At 43.4% G+C, this 20,878-nt stretch overlaps 1 protein-coding gene across 1 annotated transcript in view; it reads right to left on the bottom strand.

Moving 5' to 3' along the window:
• Nucleotides 1–20,878, bottom strand: part of MARK1 (microtubule affinity regulating kinase 1) — a 208,098-nt gene that overhangs the window by 42,513 nt on the left and 144,707 nt on the right. Inside the window, exons 6-8 of the mRNA XM_077485790.1 lie at nt 12,734–12,804; nt 3,096–3,152; nt 1,202–1,438 (exon numbers count right to left, since the gene is read on the bottom strand). Of these exons, the coding sequence (XP_077341916.1) occupies nt 1,202–1,438; nt 3,096–3,152; nt 12,734–12,804 (365 nt within the window). The remainder of the gene's footprint in view (nt 1–1,201; nt 1,439–3,095; nt 3,153–12,733; nt 12,805–20,878) is intronic.

Here is a 20,878-nt window from a genome sequence, read left to right as displayed (position 1 = left end):
TCGGGACCTGCTGATTTTTCATTACAGAGGCAGAACGACAGTCTGCCTATGTAAACAAGGCAGACTGCCGTTCTGTCAGCAAGGAAGACATTGATCTTGTGTTCCTTATAAGCAGTACAAGCACCTCCCACAGTTTAGTAAAGCACAGGCTAGGAACACATTAAAACCTTTGATCTCTGGATATGAACCCCTTCCCAGCCAGTGTCATTAGTACAGTGGCAGTGCATTTTTTTTTTTTTAGCACTGATCAATGTATTGGTGTCACTGGTCCCCAAAAAGTGTCAAAAGTGTTAGTGTCCTGACTATCCGCCGCATCATTGCAGTCTCACTGTAAGTCACTGATCGCCACCATTACTAGTAAAAATAAATACATAAATAAAAACTTCATAAAAATACCCCATAGTTTGTAGATGCTTTAACTTTTGCACAAACCAATCAATATACGATTATTGGGAGTTTATTTACCAAAAATATGTAGCAGAATACATATTGGCCTAAATTGATGAAGAAATAAAAACTTTTTCATTGAATATATTTAACAGCAGAAAGTAAAAAATCCTGTTTTTTTCCTTTTTCAAAATTGTCGTTCTGATTTTGTTTATAGTGCAAAAACAAAACCCGCAGAGATGATCAAATACCACCAACAGAAAGCTGTATTTGTGGGGGGGAGGAGAGGACATACATTTTATTTGGGTACAAAGTCACATGACTGCCCAATTGTCAGTTAAAGTAACGCAGTGCCGTATCGCAAAAAAATGACCTGGTCATGAAGGGGGGTAAATCTTCCAGAGCTAAAGTGGTTAAGCTTAAAGGTTTAGGCCAGGTTTTAGACCACATTTAGGGTGTAATGCCTAGTACACACAGTCCGAACATTAGTATTGGCCGGTTTAAAAGAAACCATCCGACATTCGGCTCGTGCGTGCAACAGTCTGTCAAACTTCTGCCGAACAGGCATGCTGAAAAAACAGCAACCGATCGGCATCCAATCAGCTCTGGCAGCAAACATTGACCGGTGTGTTCTGGAGAGGGAGGCAGTACCCCTGTCACAACACAACAGCATTGCATAGTTAGTACCCAGCGGGATGAATGAAAAATACTAATAGTGTGTACCAGGCTTATAATGAAACCTGGTCATATATAAAACATCTCCCCACAGAAACTGACCATGTTCAGAATCAAAAAGGTACAATACCCTCCATACCTTTAAATTCTGTCCATCGAAAGGTAAGGAGCCGCTGACTAAAGTGTATAAAATGACCCCGAGGCTCCACACATCCACCTCAGGACCATCGTACTTCTTTCCCTGAAAGAGTTCGGGAGCAGCGTATGGCGGACTGCCGCAAAACGTATCCAGCTTGTTACCGATGGTGAACTCGTTACTGAATCCAAAATCTGCTATTTTGATATTCATGTCAGCATCAAGGAGGAGGTTTTCTGCCTGTTAAAAAAATATGAATACAAATTATAGAATTTTACATTTTTAAAGGGTGACTCCACTTTCACAAAAAAAAAAAAAAAAGACAAAAAAAAAAAAAATGGAAGTGGTTCTAAAGCCTAGATATTTTTTTTACGTTAATGCATTCCTTGCATTAATGTAAAGAATATTTAGGAATCAGTATCCCCCTCACCACCCCCCTCACTTTTACTTACCAGGCTGTGCACCGTCTGCAGCTCTTCTCTCCCCTCACTTTCCAGTCTCACAGAGTTTGCTGAGGCAGCGGGAGCCCCTGGCTCCCACTGCTATCAAAGCCAGTGACGAGGGAGCGGGAGGCAGGGACAAGTCCCGCTGTCTGTGTAAATAGTCAGCAAGGCTCGGCAGCGAGCCCACACAAGTGCCCCCCATAGAAAGTGGCTTTCTATAGGGGCACTTCCTGGAGGTCAGGAGCCAGGAGTGCCAGCGGGGGACCTGAGAATAGGAGGTTCAGACCTGCTCTGTGCAATTCCATTACAGAGCAGGGAAGTATAATACAGTTTGTCATTTAAAAAAAAAATTGAAAAAGAAAGAAAACTCAGCTTTATAAACCACTTTAATAGAGCATATACAATTGTCACACAAGTCATATTGTAATTAAATGTTATTAAAAATCAACTTTCATTTTCATTCTGCAGCTCTGTCATTTTCTGTAAAATGCAATATGACAACCTGGAGGCGTTCTGTACACAGATGGTATACAGAATTCCCCCAGAAATGTCATCTCCTGCTTGTGCGATTGGCATATTGATTTTTACAGAAGTCTGCAGAGATACAAATCAGATTTTGTAGTTTCCATTTTTGGTGAGATACTCCCAAAGGGAAATCAATTCTATGGGGATGCAGACCCTGCCACATTCCTCATTCGATCTCTGCAATAAGAACTCAAAATGTGGTTTGGTGCAATGCAGTGCCATTCATCTGCGTGGCACATCATTGCACTTCGCTGGTGGATGTCGGTTGCAGCGTGCAGCAATATATTAATATGCGCTGCCTAAAACTGGTGCACATCTGTTTTGCTGATTTTGTTGCGAACGGACGCTCAGAATCAATAGCGCAACCTATTGTATGTAATGTCTGTTACTGCAATAAGACACACAGCAGTTGGTATAAACAAACTCTAAAATAATTTCATAAAAAATGTCTCAGACCCATCACATGTTACAACTATTTACAATTGTTCCCAGATTTGATTGGAATATCCAATCATATTTGAGAAATATTTTCTGGGTAATCTTCCTGGTTTAATCCAAATTACTAGTTTGCATAAAATGTCTTTAGCTCGATCGTTGTGTGTCTGGCTGTCTCACTGACCCCCCTACAAGGATAAACAGCTCCCGACTGCATTCAAGAATTTAAAGGATTGCAGCCACTGGTTCATGATGACAGCTAGGCAACTAACATTCTCTAAAAAAGATATAACGTCTTCATTGACCATGTTTCACAAAATGTAGTAAACTGCCTGCAGGGGGCACCGCAGGACCTGTGTTCTTACCCAAAGCAGCCAAGGTTTGCAGAGACACTCAGGAGGATACCACAATTACAATAAAAAGGGACAGATGTCTGAAAAGGTCATACTGCTCTAATATATAAAAGAACGATCTGTAGAGGACACATAACTTACCTTTAAATCTCGATGGACAATACACTTCTGATGACAATACTGCACCGCAGACACAATCTACATAGAACAAAAGGACAAGGTGAAAAACTCCTCTAAATCCAACATTACTGCAGTAACAATATACCCCAAATCTACATGAATGACACATTTAAGGGGTCCTCTAATGGCGTCTCACAGATCTCAGGGACCTCACACCTGAGGTCCCAGCTCGGTCCATGTGCTGCTGCCCTTACAAAGCAAATCTTAGGCTGGGTTCATACTATCGCCGAATGTGGCTCACAGCAGGGGTCCGGTGCGTCCCCCCGTTCACCATTTCAACCCTCATTTGGCTGAATTCGGACATGAAATGGACCAAAAGACGCACAGGGCTCCTGTCCAAATTCGCACTAGAGCCGCAGCAGGGATGTGCGAACCGTCTCCATGGAGAGCCAGTCACAATCTCCTGCCTTGCGAAGAACCCACATCCAATTCGCAATAGCGTGAACCCAGCCTCACCCTTGTAGATATATTTTTTAATTATTAGGAAAGAATGCACCAAGGACCCCAAAGACAATTCAAGTGGTATTTATAAGTGATCTTTTAAACGGGAAGGTTACTCAATTCATCCATGTGTACCCAAATACTAACGTAGGTCTAAATCCTAACTGAGCCACATTTAGTTTGCATAAGCACCGCACATCATAAATAATTCACTTCTTCTATCAAACAGAATACAGTTATCCTCTTTCTTTTATCCTTTTTGCATCTCAGTGCTGATCTCCTCCAGCCCCCGTCAGCCACTTCAACACGCATCCACTCCAGACGATTGCCCATCATTGCTTTGGATCAGTAGGGCAGCGTGTAGTCTTCACCAAGTAACACGTGTGACAGGGTGACAATGCAGTAAAGTACAGCTGGGAGTAGGTTGTCACCAGGGCTGGCACAATGGGTGGGCAGGAGGGACAGCTGCCCCTGGCACAATGGTTTAGTGCAGGGATGGGGGGCGTCCCGACCCTAAGGGAAAAGGGGGGCACAGTTTGGCATCTTTGCCCTGGGCACTGGATGACCTTGTCCCGGCACTGGTTGTCACCACATAACAAGAAGTCCCCAGAAAAGGGCTTTCATGACAGGGTCACTGGGTATTATTTGAATACATGCTGCAGAGCAGATTCAAAAAGTTAACAAATTTAGAATTAAGAGGTCCGATAAACTATGATAGCGCAGATTTAAGCTATATTCAGAACGCACAGAAACGCGCTGCCCTTTTGCAGATGTGCGGTGGTGCCATTAAATCTTAATAGCACCCCTACACATCTGCTAATGTGTTTTTGCATGTACCAAAAAGCATGGCATGAAAGAGTCTTCTCAAAAGGGTCAGCAATTTCTTTTAAGCGTTTCTCATGCGTAGAATGAATGTGCTACCCTACATGCGACTCGCATGGAAACAGAGCCTTAGAAATTGCAAAAAGAAAATGATGTGGTAAACGACTGTAATAAAAGTAACACAGGAGGAGAAAAGATCCGTTTTGTTGCAGTGACATTGTTTTTAAGGAATCATGCAACACCTACTGCTTGCTGCAGTAATGGGCTTAATATATGAGCCAAAAATACAGGCGATTTTTCAAAAACATTCTGCACAAATTGGGACATTTAGACCCCTTTCAAACTAAGGCGGTTTTCAGGCATTTTAGCGCTACAAATAGCACCTGAAAACCGCCTTCCACTCATGTCAGTGTGGCTTTTCACAATGGGCGATGCGCTTGAGGGATGTTAGGAAAAGCCCTTCAAGCAGCATCTTTGGAGCAGTTTGGAAGCACTGTATTTGGTGCTCCCAAAATGCCCTACCTATTGAAATGGCGCCTGAAAAGCTTTTCGGAAGCGCCTCAACATGGGCTCTTTAACTCCTTCTTTGGGGTTAAAAGCGCCAAGCTTGTGGCTGAAAAGTGCCGCTTAAACAGCATTAAAGCGCTGCTAAAACAAGCGACGCTTTATTACTAATGCGGCCCCAATGTGAAACGTGGCAAAGAGGGATTTTCCTGTTCCTTACACATTCCCATTGGGCTGATTTGTCAAATTGCATGCCAAATCGAAGCTTACTGCCGGCAATGGCACAGTTCGAAACGGTGCGATGCTGACTTTGCGATGCCGCACAGATTCCCAAAAGTAGTTCCAGCACCACTTTTGGCGTCTTTGGGGGCGGTTTCAATAGAGATCTGTGCATTAACCCACGTCTGTCAAATTTTCCCCGAAGTCGGACTGAAATGCCACTTTGAAATAGTGCGAGTTCAGCTGAACTCGCACAATTTCAAATCCGCCCTCAATGTGAGCCTGGGCTTCTTGTCCAAGCTTAACTGAACAAGCTGCGTTAGAATCTGGTTACTACGCACAGCTGTACCAGTGCTTTTGTGTTCTCCATCTTTAGAAAATGTCCTATTTGTTGTAGAAATGACGCAATCTCACTATTTTAATGTCTTCCAATATGTGAAAGCTTATATGAGAATTTTGTCATTTGATTTAGATGGACTTTAATTTTGTATGGACTGAACCTTTAGGACCAATTCACACCAGATGCAGTTCCGTTTTTTCTGCACCAATACAGTCTGTTCCGGTCAGTTTCTGGTGCAGAATGATGAGATGAGAATGACCAGAACTGACTGCATTGTGTGAACTAGAGTCATTGGAATACATGGAAAACACCGTGCATGCATTTTTAGTGCAGAAAAAAAGCACACCGAACTGAACGGAACTGCGTCTGGTGTGAACTGGCTCTTAAAGCAAAGCCGTCACAAGCTTTCTATACCAACCTTTCCATGAGATAGTAGGAAGCACAAGATACCGATGTTCTTAATATGGGCTTCTATACCTTCCTCTACAAATCTATAGGTGCTTTGCATTATGCTACTGGAACCCCCTGTGCTGAACCATGTGGCGAATTTTGGGGGGGGGGGGGTCAGCTGGGGAAAAAAAATTAGAGGGTGGTCAAACATGTACATACCCTCATTATAAAGTGCTTGTTAACTTGTAAGCTTTGCTCAATTAATCCTTTAAGTACCAACCAAACAATAAAAAGTGCGCTATACTTGTGCTGGGTATAAGTTAATCACATAAGAGACACAATAATTGTGGGAGGGGCCTCACATGTGACGTTATTCCGCAAGTCAGCCTGACCGCTTGGACCTGCTGGTTGTTTGTAACACATGCTGTGTAATCCCTTCAAAATTGTAAGTGTGATTTTATCATCTTATTAAAATTTGGGTGAAATACTACATTATTATTCCGTTGTACTTTACTTCCTCCATGGTGTCTATCTTGACTTGTGGAACCTTTGCATGCAAGATTGTGGTGTACATGGCCGCTATGCAGTAAGGCGTCCAATTATCTCCTTGTGGGATCAGCTGGTAAGGAGCTCATTTAATCGCTTGTGGTGGTTCCTTATGGAAGCACTTTTTCTTCGGTGGTGCATGTTATCATCATTAAGGATGAGCTCCGGCGTGTTCGCACAGCCCACGTGCAGAGCCCGCCAGGAAGTCGGCACTGCGCTGATCACAGGCAGCGAGACATTGTCCCGATGCGCGGCTGCAGAGATTGGGAATGTCTCACTGCCTGTCATTAGCGCAGCTCCGTGCCGTCTTACCGGCGGGATCTGCAGGTGGGGTGAGCGAACACGCCGGAGCTCATCCTTAATCATCATTCCTTCACGGCAAAGAAAGAGAGACTATTGAAGTTTAGAAAATCTGAGCACCTTAGATATTTTTTTTTTGCACATTTTATATGGACTTTATTTGCACAGATATGTCAATTTAGGAGTTTATCATGTTAAATGTACTTTTATTGTTTCTCTTATGTAATTTATTAACCTATAAAAAAGAAAATGTAGTAACTGCGCAGGTGATAAATACTCAAAAGTAGCAGCTGGCAATCACACAACAGAACATGTGTGTAAAAACATATAAAACAAGAGATTGCTATGCTTGTGTCCGTTATACAAAAAAACGTGTATAATAAGTCCAAAAAGATTAAAAATAAATAATGGTGTCCATAAAGTGCCCAAAAATGTGTGATCCATTAACCTATACCTAGCACAAGGACTGCGCAATTTTTATTGTCTGGTTGGCGCTTGTTACACATCCTACTCGAATTGGTGATTTAGATGCTGCTGTCCATTTGATCCAATTGAGTTTTTATTATATTTGTTTTATTTTGTTTTTTGTCACTACGGTTTACAGTTTTTTTTTAAGTGCACGAATATTATCTTGGGTTTAGTAATCCCAGAAGTACCCTCTATGGATGGGTCAGAGCAGGGAACTGGAGACTGGCACCAACTCATCAGCAGGGAAAACAAGTAATCTGGGCAGGGAATGCGTAGCTTGTCTCCTAACCTTTTAATACACATCAGATGGCTATATTGTGGCTTGAAATAGAATGGGTCAGGCAGGTAAGTCGGGAGGTTGGGGAGCCTAGAGACATGGCGTGGTGTGAAGGCATCTCCTGGACACATAGTGCATGCCCCTCATTGGGCTTGACCCACAGTAAACTAGCAGATTTTAACTACTTAAAGACCGCCTACCGCAGATATACTGCGGCAGTGCGGATCTATTGCGCAAAAGGATGTACCTGTGCAATAGACAACAGGGGCACAGCTGATTGGCCAGAGGGGGAGCCAATCAGCGTGTCCGCTCAGGCCCTTCCTGATCATTCCCCACAGAGGCAGAGCAGCGATCTGCCTATGTAAAAAAAAAAAAAAAGATTGCCGTTCTGACAGGAGAGAACACAGTGATCTTGTGTTCCTGCTAAGCAGAAACACAGATCTGTGTTCCCCCAGTCAGTCCATCCCCCACACAGTAAGCGCCTCCTAGTGACACACTTTACCCTTTGATCGCCCCTAGTGTTAACCCCTTCCCTGCCAGTGTCATTAGTACAGTAACCATTTTTTATTTTATTGTTAGCACTGATCATTGTATTAGTGTCGTTGGTTCCCAAAAAAGTGTCAAATAGGTGTTCGATTTGTCCGCCGCAATGTCGCAGTCTTGCTAAAAATTGCTGATCACTGCCATTACTAGTAAAAAAAATATTAAATAAATAAAAATGCCATAAAAATATCCCCTAGTTGGTAGATGCTATAACTTTTGCGCAAACCAATCAATATACGCTTACTGCAATTTTTTTGTTTGTTTTTTTTACCAAAAATATGTAGCAGAATACATATTGGCCTAAATTGATGAAGAAATTAGATTTTCTTTCTTTTTTTTTATTGGATGTGTTTTATAGCAGAAAGTAAAAAAATATTCATATATTTTCAAAATTTTTGGTCTTTTTTTGTTTATAGCGCAAAAAATAAAAACCGCAGAGGTGATCAAATACCAGCAAAAGAAAGCGCTATTTGTGGGGGAAAAAAAGGAAATCAATTTTATTTGAGTCACGAGAATGGGCAATTGTCAGAGTAATGCAGTGCCATATCGCAAAAAATGGCCTAGTCATGAAGGGGCTAAAACCTTCTGGGGTTAAACGTGCAAAAATCACTCCTGCAGCAAAAAGATTACAGACTGTGATGGAACATGTGGAAGACACGCCCACTCTGACTCCTTGTCCATACTAGGCCCATCTGGGTAAGAAAAGGACTCCAGGCAGGACAGGACAATGACTCGGGGCTCACACAATGGGAAAAGAATTCCAGCTCTCCCAGACAGCTTTTTCCTTCTAAGACGCTGTGACTGAGCTTGTGAGGATCTGGCGTGCATCCAGACCATAGTAAATGGGAGAGATTGTTTGGGAAACAGAATGGCATAATGATTGTGCATTTCCTGACAGCTCCCTGTTCTGGGTATTTATAGCGTTCATCCCTACTGACTGCTGACAGCTGTAGCAGTGAGCGGAGCAGTGCTGGGATATAGTGCAGGGACCCGACCTGCTGGGGGTGGAGGGCAACTTTCCAGCTTTTCCCCACTGCTACATATCATTAACCCCGCGCCTGCCAGCAGCTTGTTTGCTGGGGCTGTGAGGGTTGGTTAAAGTGCACCTTACAGTAAAAAAAAAAGCAAAAGGTTAACTTAATACATTTGTGTCATGTAACTATCACAAAAAAGTTACTTATATCAACAGAAAAACCTGTTATAAAAAAAAAAAAAGTTAACAAATATACTAACTTTATCCCCAGTCTCTCAGAAATCGTTCTTTTTGCATTGAGATCCTGGGGGAACCAGAGAATACAAATCTAGTGAGAACGTGATCCTGCATCTCCTTGTGAGATTCCAGATTCTCTGCATTCTCTGTGATGTCACAGGAAGCTGTCCATTGTGGGCGCAGCCTCCTCTATACACCACCGCCACCCTCCCTATCCATGCGCCCGGCCCCTTTCAGCACTGATCCTCCTCCCAGCCAATCGGGAAGTGGGTCTGATACCCATCACCCGATTGGCTGAAAGGACAGGCGATCCTTTGGACGTCTAGGAGGAGGGGAGGAGATACACGGAAGTAGGAGGAGGGGAGGAGACGCACAGATGAAGGAGGAGGAGGAGATGCACGGAAGGAGGAGGAGGAGACTGAGATGCATGGGAGGAGGAGACGCACGAGGAGGAGGAGGGAGGAGACGCACGAGGAGGAGGGAGGAGACGGAGACGCACGAGGAGGAGGAGGAGGAGGGAGGAGACGCGCGAGGAGGGAGGAGACGCACGAGGAGGGAGGAGACGCACGAGGAGGAGGCGGGAGGAGACGGAGACGCACGAGGAGGAGGAAGGAGACGGAGACGCACGAGGAGGAGGAGACGCGCGAGGAGGGAGGAGACGCACGAGGAGGAGGGAGGAGACGGAGACGCACGAGGAGGAGGAAGGAGACGGAGACGCACGAGAAGGAGGAGAAAGGAGACGGAGACGCACGAGGAGGAGGAGGAAGGAGACGGAGACGCACGAGGAGGAATAAGTAAACAGAGATGCACGAGGAGGAGGAGGGAGGAGACGGAGAAGCACAAGGAGGGAGGAGGGAGGGAAGGAAGGAGGAAGGGAAGGAGGAGGAGGGAGGGAGAGAAAGGAGGAGGAGCTCTGCTTAAAGCTGGCCATAAAGTGTTTAAAATTCAGCGGGTTCCTGACAAATCAGCCAAAATTTGTATAGTGAGGGACCCTGTTCCCCTTCTGTCCAATATTATTATATAGGATTTATATAGTGCCAACAGTTTGTGGAGCACTTAAAAATATAAAGGGAGACAATACAGCAACAAAACAATTCAATACAAGAAGGTTTGGATGTCCCTGCTCCTGGGAGCTTGCAATCTAACAGGGACAGGGCTGATGGAACAAAAGATAATAACTGTCAGGGATGAACTGATGGAAGAAATTGAAGATTTGGTTATTAGCTGAAGGCAGGATAGGCCTCCCTAAAAAGAAGAGTTTTCAGGGCACACCTAAAAGTGGACAGAGTAGGAGATAAACACATAGATTGGGGTAGGGAGTTCCAGAGGATGCCAGAGGTGTTTATTATCCTTCAATTGAAAAAATTTAAGGAGCCGGGTGGAAAATTGTTGAGCAAACAGCATCTGCATTCAAACTGATGCAGCCACTGTTCAGGTATACTGACAGCCACTGCCAGATTACAAAAGCCCAGAAGGAGAATTCATCCATGCGATTGGTTAGCATTGGAGGAATCTAAGATTTATTTTGCTCAGCCCGTAGGGTGAACTAGAATTTTTTAATAACGTATGGCACGTTTAAAAGTATAAAACAGCTACTAATGAACCAGGTAAATAAAAATAGGTGTCAAATGTTGGCGGTGCAGTGCGACAGAGGTGTGTTAAACACAAGAATGGAAATAGATTTAGCAATATTTCAGCAGGTATACCCGGCCACATATACACTATGTACCCGATGTTTAGGCTCACATATGTTGGGCTGCAGTTTCCCTGCGTTTTTTAAAAGGAGTCCAGTGCAGTTTTGTTCACCGGTTCAGGTGCAAATTTTTACTTGAAATTGGACTAAAAATGGCATAGACTCTTTTTAATAACGGATTGCGGCCAGCCTGCAGATATGTGAGCTAGCTCCTTAGAGAAGGCTGCCGGTTCACATACCATGCAAACTGGATGTGGTTCAAAACACATCCTATTCACATATATACTGTTGTCAAAAGTATTGGGACACCCGCCTTTATACACACAAACGTTAATGGCATCCCAGTCTTAGCCCGTAGGGTTCAATATTGAGTTGGCCCACCCTTTGCAGCTATAACAGCTTCACTTCTTCTAGGAAGGCTGTCCACATGATTTAGGAGTGTGTCTATGGGAATGTTTGACAATTCTTTCCGAAGCGCATTTGTGAGGTCAGGCTCTGATGTTGGATGAGAAGGTCTGGCTCGCAGTCTCCACTCCAATTCATCCCAAAGGTGTTCTATCGGGTTGAGTTCAGGACAGTCAAATTCCTTCACCCCAAACTTGCTCATCTTTATGGACCTTGTGTTGTGCACTGGTCCAAATCATTCGGGGGGGGTTTATGGTGGAAGGGATTATGGTGTGGGGTTGTTTTCAGGGGTTGAGCTTGGCCCCTTAGTTCCAGCGAGGGGAACTCTTAAGGTGTCAGCATACCAAGACATTTTGGACAATTTCATGCTTCCAACTTTGTGGGAACAGTTTGGCGATGGCCCCTTCCTGTTCCAACAAGACTGTGCACCAGTTTACAAAGCAAGGTCCATAAAGACATGGATGAGTGAGTTTGGGGTGGAGGAACTTTACTGGCATTCACAGAGTCCTGACCTCAACCCTATAGACCACCTTTGGGATTAATTAGTGTGGAGACTGTGAGCCAGGCCTTTACATCAGTGCCTGACCTCACAAATGCGCTGCTAGAAGAATGGTCAAACATTCCCATAGACACACTCCTAAACCTTGTGGACAGCCTTCCCAGAATTGAAGATGAAGCTGCAAAGGGTGGGCCAACTCAATATTGTACCCTACAGACCAAAACTGGGATGCCATTAAAGTTCCTGTGTGTGTAAAGACAGACATCACAATACTTTTGACAATATAGTGTATAACCGTCTGCGGTTTCCCTGCTTTTTGTTTTAGTAGTTCAGGTGCAAATTTATACTTGAAATCGCACCACAACTGGAAAAACTCTTTTTAAAAACGTACCGCGGCCAACCCGCCGATATGTGAGCTGGCTCCATAGAGAAGGCTGCCGCTTCACATGTCATGCAAACTGAATGCAGTTTAAAATGCATCCCATTCACATATATGTGAACTAAGGCAGGAGTGCCGTTTCAAAGAAACCCTGTAATGGGGGAAATACATAAGTTGCCATACAATGTGACAAGTTTGCTTTAAACAATGATTTGTGATTGGATGTTATAGGTTATAATACACTTTGCTCTTTAGGTTGACATGATGAATAAATGTGGGGGGGGTAGTTGCTGAAATGCTCTACACAGGAAGCTAGCCAGCAAAGGAATCAGGCAGCTGACCAGCGGCTATTAATGGACACCTAAAAATAGGCGCACCCTTAAAATACCACTACTGTTACCATTCCCCCCTCCCCCACACACAGCTAGTCCTATTCCAGTCCCGCATAGGGACCCTCCGAGTGTGTGCTGTGCAGAGGTTAATGACGTTCAGGCCTCCTGGAAGGGCCTCCATCGCACCAGACGTCAGTCACTCTAAAAATAGCAGTTTATTTCCTCCTTTACCTGCCTAAATTTCGCCCGGGCCTCCTTCTCCTTCATCCTCCCATGGGCCACTAAGTAATCAAACACTTCTCCTGCAAGAAATAAACACATTTATTACACGCGGGTCCTGACCGGACATGTTCAGCACAACATTCATCAGTTTGCTGCGTTCTGCAGAAAAGAAAATACAAAGTCTGCTTACCATTTGCCTGGTCTAATGGAATTAATAATATATCCTAAAGAAGAACTCCACCACTGGATTTAGAGTAGAGACTTTCCACTTCACTTACTGCAACCAAAACTTTACCTCTTTACCATAAAGTTAATATGTCAACCTGTACCTGAGACTGTAACAAACTGCACTGCTGTGTCTGGCCAATCCACAAGAGACAGAATGTACAGGACAGGGTGGATAAAAAGGATTTTTGTTTTTTTACAAATCCCCCAAAAAAGAATTTTTTTTTTTTTTTTTTTAAATGTAATCGGATTTTTTTTTTAATGCTAAACCGATTTTTTTTTCCCCAAATTTATTTTAATAAAATGCTTTTGGAGTAAAAACCTGTCTAGAGTTTTCTATGCAAGATGCAATAATAATTTAGTTAATTCAGCATGAAATGGAGCTTAGTTATGTAGCTATGTTTAGTTATGTAGAATGAGGCTGTATATTCTGCAATATTTCCATTATGGTAAATTCTTTCAATGAATCCAAGCTCTGCCAGCTGAGCCAACATGCACTGCATCGATTTATTCACACAATTTCACAGTAACCATGAGAAAACAAAGTTCAGAAATATTCCATTATCCCAATTTTTCCTTGCAAATCTATGTACACTACAAACTGTATGATTGAACCGGTTCTGATAACACTGTTTTACTAACCTTGCAGCTTATTATTCTAAATAGAAAACCTTAATTTTGTTTGCAAACGTTAAAGATTCTAACTACCAGCAAGAATAAGACTCCATTCACATAGGGGCAACTTTGGATCCGACTTCAAGTCGCCCCAAGTCGCGCTACATGTAAAAATCTATGTAAGTGAACGAGAGCCGTCTTAATGCACACTACTGAAGTCGCTCCGACTTCAGAAAAGGTTCCTGTACTACTTCAATCCGACTTCTAGGCGACCGGTACCCATTGATTTCAATGGAAGTCGCCTCCAAGTCAGATCTCCATCTATATTGAAGCGACAATGTCGTCTCTCTCACAGAATAACCAGCTCTCGAGGGGGAACTCCACGCCAAATTTTAAACAAAAAAACGGCATGGGTCCCCCTCTGGGAGCATACCAGGCCCTTAGGTCTGGATTTTAAGGGGAACCCCCCTACGCCAAAAAAAACTGTGTGCGGGGTCCCCCCAAAATCCCTACCAGACCCTTATCCGAGCATGCAGCCTGGTCGGTCAGGAAAGGGGGTGGGGGGGTGCTTTGGGGAAGGGGACGCCCTGCAGCCCCCCCCCCCACCTCAAAGCATCTTGTCCCCATGTTGATGGCCGTTGGTTGTCGGGGTCTGTGGGCGGGGGGCTTATCGGAATCCAGGAGACCCCTTTAATAAGGGGGCCCCCAGATCCTGGCCCCCTACCCTATGTGAATGAGTAGGGGGTACTCGCTCGTCCCCACCCCCTTTCCTAACCGGCAAGGCTGTGTGCTCGGATAAGGGTCTGGTATGGATTTTGGGGGGACCCCCACGCCGTTTTTCAACATAGGGAGGATCCCCTTAAAATCCATACCAGACCTAAGGGCCTGATATGCTCCCGGAGGGGGGATATATGCCGATTTTTTATTTAAAATTTGGCGTGGAGTTCCCCCTCGAGAGCGGATTATTCTCTGATTGGCCACGGCCAAAGTTGCCTGGCCTGGGGTGTCTTAAAGTCAAGTTGTAAGTCGCCCCAAGTCGTGTTGAAGTCACTCCAAGTCGTGCTGTTATTCATACTCAAGTCGTGTCCAAGTTGCCTCCAAAAGTCGCACTGCTCCTGTGTGAATGGACTCCAAGTCCTTATCTTTAAAGGGCACCTGTCATTTCAGATCCATCATGGCAGTGCCTGGTAGCGGGCATCCACTCACCTGCTGCCGCCACGCCCCTCACCTTGATGTGTCACTGCCACATCACCAACCGCCCCATTAAAGTGAATGGGACTGTCGGTGAGTCAACAGCGGGTCAGAGAAGGAGCCGCTGCAGGACAGAGATGACAGCTGCTCTTTAAAAATTATGTTTTAAAAATGCGTTGAAATAAATTAAGCCTTTTTACTAGCGATTTAAAATCGACGATTTAAATCAAATCCACCCTGGTACAGGAACAAATGAAGCACTCAATTTACTAGTAGAAATTATTTTTTTTTTGTTAAGTCCTGCATTAGTCAGATAAGTTTTAAATGAATCAGTACTCAGAACATTCTCATTTTTACTGTACATTAACACTCAGTAAACTATAAATAAAACAAGCCATCCTTGATCTCTGTAGATACAGGCACTGTGAAACTATTCACTTTCAAAATTCACATCCGAAGCATCCAAGTCATTCTTTCAGCAGCTCAGCTCCCCGTCAGCAGAAACTCCAAGGATCTGCTCCAGATTTACAATAGGCATTAGCAGGGTTTTTTTTTTTTCAACAGAAACGTGGGGGAACTCCGTTCCGGTACCTCCGGCACCGAATGTATGTAATGGCAAGAGATACTGAAGTGTGCTAGATGTTCTATTAATGCTGGCTGCTGGGGAATCTATTGCCATTGGTGGAGTCTACTGTTGCTGGTGGATTAATTGTTGCTGGGGGTCCATATTTGCTGGGAGGGATCTACTGCTGCTGGAGGGTCAATTAATGCTGGCTGCTGGCAGACAAATCCTCTTGGGGTGTATGTTTGATGGGGTGGATCTATTGTTGCTGGGGGGTATCTTGTTGTTGCTGGGTGAAAAGAGATGTATTGTTGCTGGCTGCAGGGGATCTATTTTTCTGTCGGACCTTCAGTTCTTGCCAGTGCCGGAACCCGCAAATTCAGAAGAAAGGTTGGGGGAACATGTCAGCCCTCTCACCGGTGACTGGGCATCACTGGGAGGGTTTCGTTCTATGCTAAGCATTTCATAATGTGCTAGTATGCACATTATTCCATCGTCTTGCAGGATTTTTTTCTCAGTGGTTTACTACCGCTTTAACCACTTGCCGACAGCCTCACAGTAATATACGTTGGCAGAAGGGCTCATACAGGCAAACTAACGTACCTGTATGTTGCCCTTTAAGAAGCGGCCTGCGCGCGGCCATGGTAGGTTCTGTGAGTCAAGTCGCGGGTCCCGTGGACTTGATGTCTGTGGGGATACCCGGGATCATCTCACGGAGAGGAAGAACGGGGAGATGCTAATGTAAACAAGCACCTCCCCGTTCTGCCTAGTGACAATGTCACTGATCTCTGCTTCCCTGTGATCGGAGCAGAGATCAGAAAATGTGTCACACGTAGCCACCCCCCCCAGTTAGAATCATTCCCCAGCACATACTTAACCCCTACACTGCCCCCTAGTGGTTAACCCCTTCACTGCCAGTGTCATTTACACAGGAATCAGTGCATTTGTATAGCACTGATCGCTGTATAAATGTGAATGGTCCCAAAAATGTGTCAAAAATGTCCGATGTGTCCACCATAATGTCGCAGTCCCGATAAAAAAAAAAAAAAAAAAATCTGATCTCCGCCATTACTAGTAAAAAAACAAAAAAAAACAAATTAAAAATGTTTTAATTAAATTAAAAATGGCATAAAACTATCCCCCATTTTGTAAATGCTATAACTTTTGCGCAAACCAATCAATAAAACGCTTATTGCGATTTTTTTTTTTTTACCGAAAATATGTAGACGAATACGTATCGGCCTAAAATGCGGGGAAAAAAAATAGTTTTTTAAAATGTATTTTTGGGGGATATTTATTATAGCAAAATGTAAAAAAAAAATGCGTTTTTTTCAAAATTGTTGCTCTTTTTTTGTTTATAGTGCGAAAAAGAAAAAAAGCTCTATTTGTGGGAAACAAAGGACGTCAATCTTGTTTGGGAGCCACGTCGCACGACCGCGCAATTGTCAGTTAAAGCGTCACAGTGCCAAATCACAAGAAGTGCTCTGGTCTTTGGCCAGCAAAATGGTCTGGGGCTTAAGTGGTTAACCAGACACTGATAGAAGTCACAAGACTGCTGTAACTGCTGATGAGAAAAGGTATTTAGCAGTTTATATTTAATAAAATAATTGCATTTCCATGTTCTGTGTACTGTGGGAGACCAGATATAGTGAATACAGGGTCCTGGGTTTAGTAACGCCTTAATGCAGAGAATACATTAAGATAAAAACATTTAGACTTTAGTACTACTTTAAGAATGAATAGCTCTACAGTGCCTACAGAGGGCAATAATGACTTGTTTCAAAACTCATTTACTGTTTAACAATATGTAAATATCCATTTCCTGGCCAGACTCCTTTGAGATGAGAGCTCCACCTGCTTGCCAATAAAAGCCAAAAAAATATCAAATTATTCATATTGGACAATAAATATCCAGACTAAAAAAATAAACATAATGTAATGTCCTGACCATAATAAAGAAATATAAAAAAAACAATAATGCATCCTCATTAAAGTTATTGGCTCTCCCAAAACGGATATGTATGTATTCTGATAGATGTTTCAGAGTTAAAGTGGAACTCCAGCCAAAATTGAGCTGTGGTGATTATGAGGGGGTTCAAAGCTCACTGTTGGAATTTTACAGCACCTAAAGCCTTTGTTACCCCTGCCAGTCCCTTTGCTTCCCTATTAAAAACTGACCACACTAAGCAGGAAAGCACATTGTAATCAGTTCTCTAGCTATGCAGGAAATTCAGTGTGCTCTCTTCCAATGATCAGACTCGTTCTGACATACAACCACTGCATGGCCATTCACTGGAAAGCTCAGTGTACTGCTGCTTCTCCTCTCCCATCTCTTATGCAGCTGAGATCAGAGGGAATGTGATTACTTATAAAAAAAAATAAGGGGGGGGGGGAAAGGGTATTTATAATGTATTTTTATATCTATACAAACATTTTTTGCCTTTCATTTCTATTTTAAACTGAATGGGTTGTTTTAAAAGATGATCGTTTACAATCACTTTAAGGCCTTGTACATATGGACTTTGTCCTGTATAAGAGTAGTGCTTATAGCAAGTTTTTACAAAAGCATTTTTCAGGCAGCTTCAAGTTGCTTTACTGTAATCTTTTTGGCACCCCTTCGGGTTAAAAGCTACGTTCACCTTTTTAAGAAAATCATCTATGCACACAAAGGGCCCCAGTAGGATAAAATACATTGTGGAAGTCCATGAATAAGCCCCAGGGGTGGGGCAAAACATGTTGGGGGCGTGGTTTGGGTGGAGCGAGCTGAGACTGCTTTAACTGGGAAAGGTATGTGACCCTTGGAACACTCCCATACCTCCACAGCATACTTTGAGTCAGGATGGACTCATTTTCACCTTACAGGACTACAGCAGCCTGAGCGGGGGCACCCCAAGCTACATTCAGGGTCACAGTTTGTAAAATGTTGTTTAATGTAAGTGCATAGGTTGTAGGCCTTTTTTCTGCAAGCTGATTGCCCACCACACCCCCCTCTGCCAGAAACCTGTCCACAGGATTGCCAGTTAGTACTGGCATGTTCTGCCCAAGCTCAGGGACAATGGTAACTTGCTCCCAGCACCACAGGAGCGAGCAATGTTCCTTATTCAAGAAAAACAACAGTGATGAGCTCATCTCTCCATCACTCTGCGTTCTCCTCCTATCAGCATGCTCCTTGTCAGCTCACTAATTGGCTTTTTGTGCTTTTTCTTCCTCTCCTAATCCAAGCTCGGCTGTACTGTGACTGGAAGAGTCCGATGCCTCTTTTATTGTGGGTAAGTGAACAACACTAACTACAGCACATCCCTCAATCACAATAGGCAATGGTAGTGGCAATATGGGTGTCATACACAAAGAGAAAAAAAGAGATATAAAATTTACATAGTTTATTGGTACAAATTTAAATTCATAAAAATTAGAAGATATATACACTTCTTAATTACATTGTCATAGTATGTTCAGTATACGAAGGGAGGCCAATAAGTTCTTACCCTCTCCATGATCTAGATGTGCTAGGGATATGAAATTGCAGGTTTATAGGCGGATATCTTAGTAATATGCATGTCAATTTTGTTTTTGTAGGTCGTGGTGAATTATAGTTAGAGCCAAGAGAAACGGAGTGGTGTCATGCCGGACAAAGTTGAATACCGGAGCCGTGATTAGGTTTCTCCATCTTCAAGTGAAATCTACCCAAATAATCTATGAAGATATGTCAGCTGTGTATGGAAAGGATTGTCCATCATACGAGACTGTCAAATGATGGAAGAGAGAATTCTAGTGTGCTTGCATAAATATACAGGATGACCCAAGGGAAGGTCATCCGTCAACTGCCACAGAACCAAGCGTGGTGGCCAAAGTTGAGCAGCTAGTGCTTGAAGACAGACGTGTGACTATTATTTTCTTAGCTAGGGAGGTAAACATTAGTAGAGGGTCAGTTTACAACATACTACATACATCTTACATATGAGCAAAGTAGCTGCACATTTGGTTCCCAGGTTACCGACACCTTTCCATTCCAAAATGTGCATTATGGACTTCTTTCGTTTGTGATTGTGGGTATGAATCTCTGCCCCATCCACCTTACTCCCCTGACCTGGCACCTTCGGACTTCTTCCCATTTCCAAATCAGAAGAAACATTTACGGGGAAGACGTTTCCACAATGATGAGAGAGTCATTACAGAAAGTTGATAGCTGGTTTTCCTCCAAATCTGCATACTTCTACGCAGATGGTATTAAAGGTCTGTTCCACGGATGTGAGAAGTGTGTAACCATAGGAGGTGGATATGTAGAGAAGGAAGAGTCAGTGGACTCAATTTCAGATCCCTAGCACATCTGGATCTTGGTGAGGGCAAGAACTTATTGGCCTCCCCTCATATATAGCAGCGTCACGGTCGTGTTGCCAACATGTTTTGCCTGTCAAGGCTTCTTCGGGGGATTTTGGAGACCATTATTAGTACACAAGCTAGCAAGACAAGTAACAAAATATTACAACAATGTTGTGAACATATTATGACAATGTAATCAAGATGTATATATACAGTGAGGGGGGGAAAAGTATTTGATCTCCTGACAATTTTCTACATTTGCCCACTGACAAAAAAATGATCAGTCTATAATTTTAATAGTGAGTGACAGAACAACAAAAATATTCATAAAAAACGCATTTCAAAAAAATTATAAATGGTTTGCATTTTAATGAGTGAAATAAGTATTTGATCCCCCCTATCAAATCAGCAAGATTTCTGGCTTCCAGGTATCTATACAGGTAATGAGCTGAGATTAAGAGCACCCTGTTAAAGGAAGTACTCCTAATCTCAGCTTATTACTTGTATAAAAGGCACCTGTCCACGGAAGCAATCCGATTCCAATTTCTCCACCATGGCCAAGACCAAAGAGCTGTCCAAGGATATCAGGGACAACATTGTAGACCTGCACAAGGCTGGAATGGGCTACAAGACCATCACCAAGCAGCTTGGTGAAAGGATGACAAGAGTTGGTGCGATTATTTCCAAATGGTAGAAACACAAAATAACTGCCAATCTCCCTTGGTCTAGGGCTCCATGCAAGATCTCACCTCGTGGAGTTTCAATGATCATCAGAACAGTGAGGAATCCGCCCAGAGTTAAACAGGAGAATCTTGCCAATGATCTCAAGGTAGCTGGGACCCTAGTCACCAAGGAAACAATTGGTAACACACTATGCCGTAAAAGACAGAAAGTACAGGCCCATCTGAAGTTTGCTAATGAACATCAGAATGATTCTGAGGAGAACTGGGTGAAAGTGTTGTGGTCAGATGAGACCAAAATCAAGCTCTTTGGCATCAACTCAACTTGCCGTGTTTGGAGGAGGAGGAATACTGCCTATGATCCAAAGAACACCATCCTCACCGTCGAACATGGAGATGGAAACATTATGCTTTGGGGGTGCTTTTCTGCTAAGGGGACAGGACATCTTTGCCACATCAAAGTGACCATGGGTGGGGCAGTGTACAAATCTTGGGCGAGAACCTCCTTCCTTCAGCCAGGGCATTGAGAATGGCTCGTGGATGGGTATTCCAGCATGACAA

Source organism: Lithobates pipiens, unplaced genomic scaffold (assembly GCF_037356315.1).
Source record: "Lithobates pipiens isolate NorthernLeopardFrog02 unplaced genomic scaffold, aLitPip1_a1.2 Scaffold_18, whole genome shotgun sequence".
NCBI lineage: Eukaryota > Metazoa > Chordata > Amphibia > Anura > Ranidae > Lithobates > Lithobates pipiens.
This window is presented reverse-complemented; position numbering and strand designations above follow the sequence as displayed.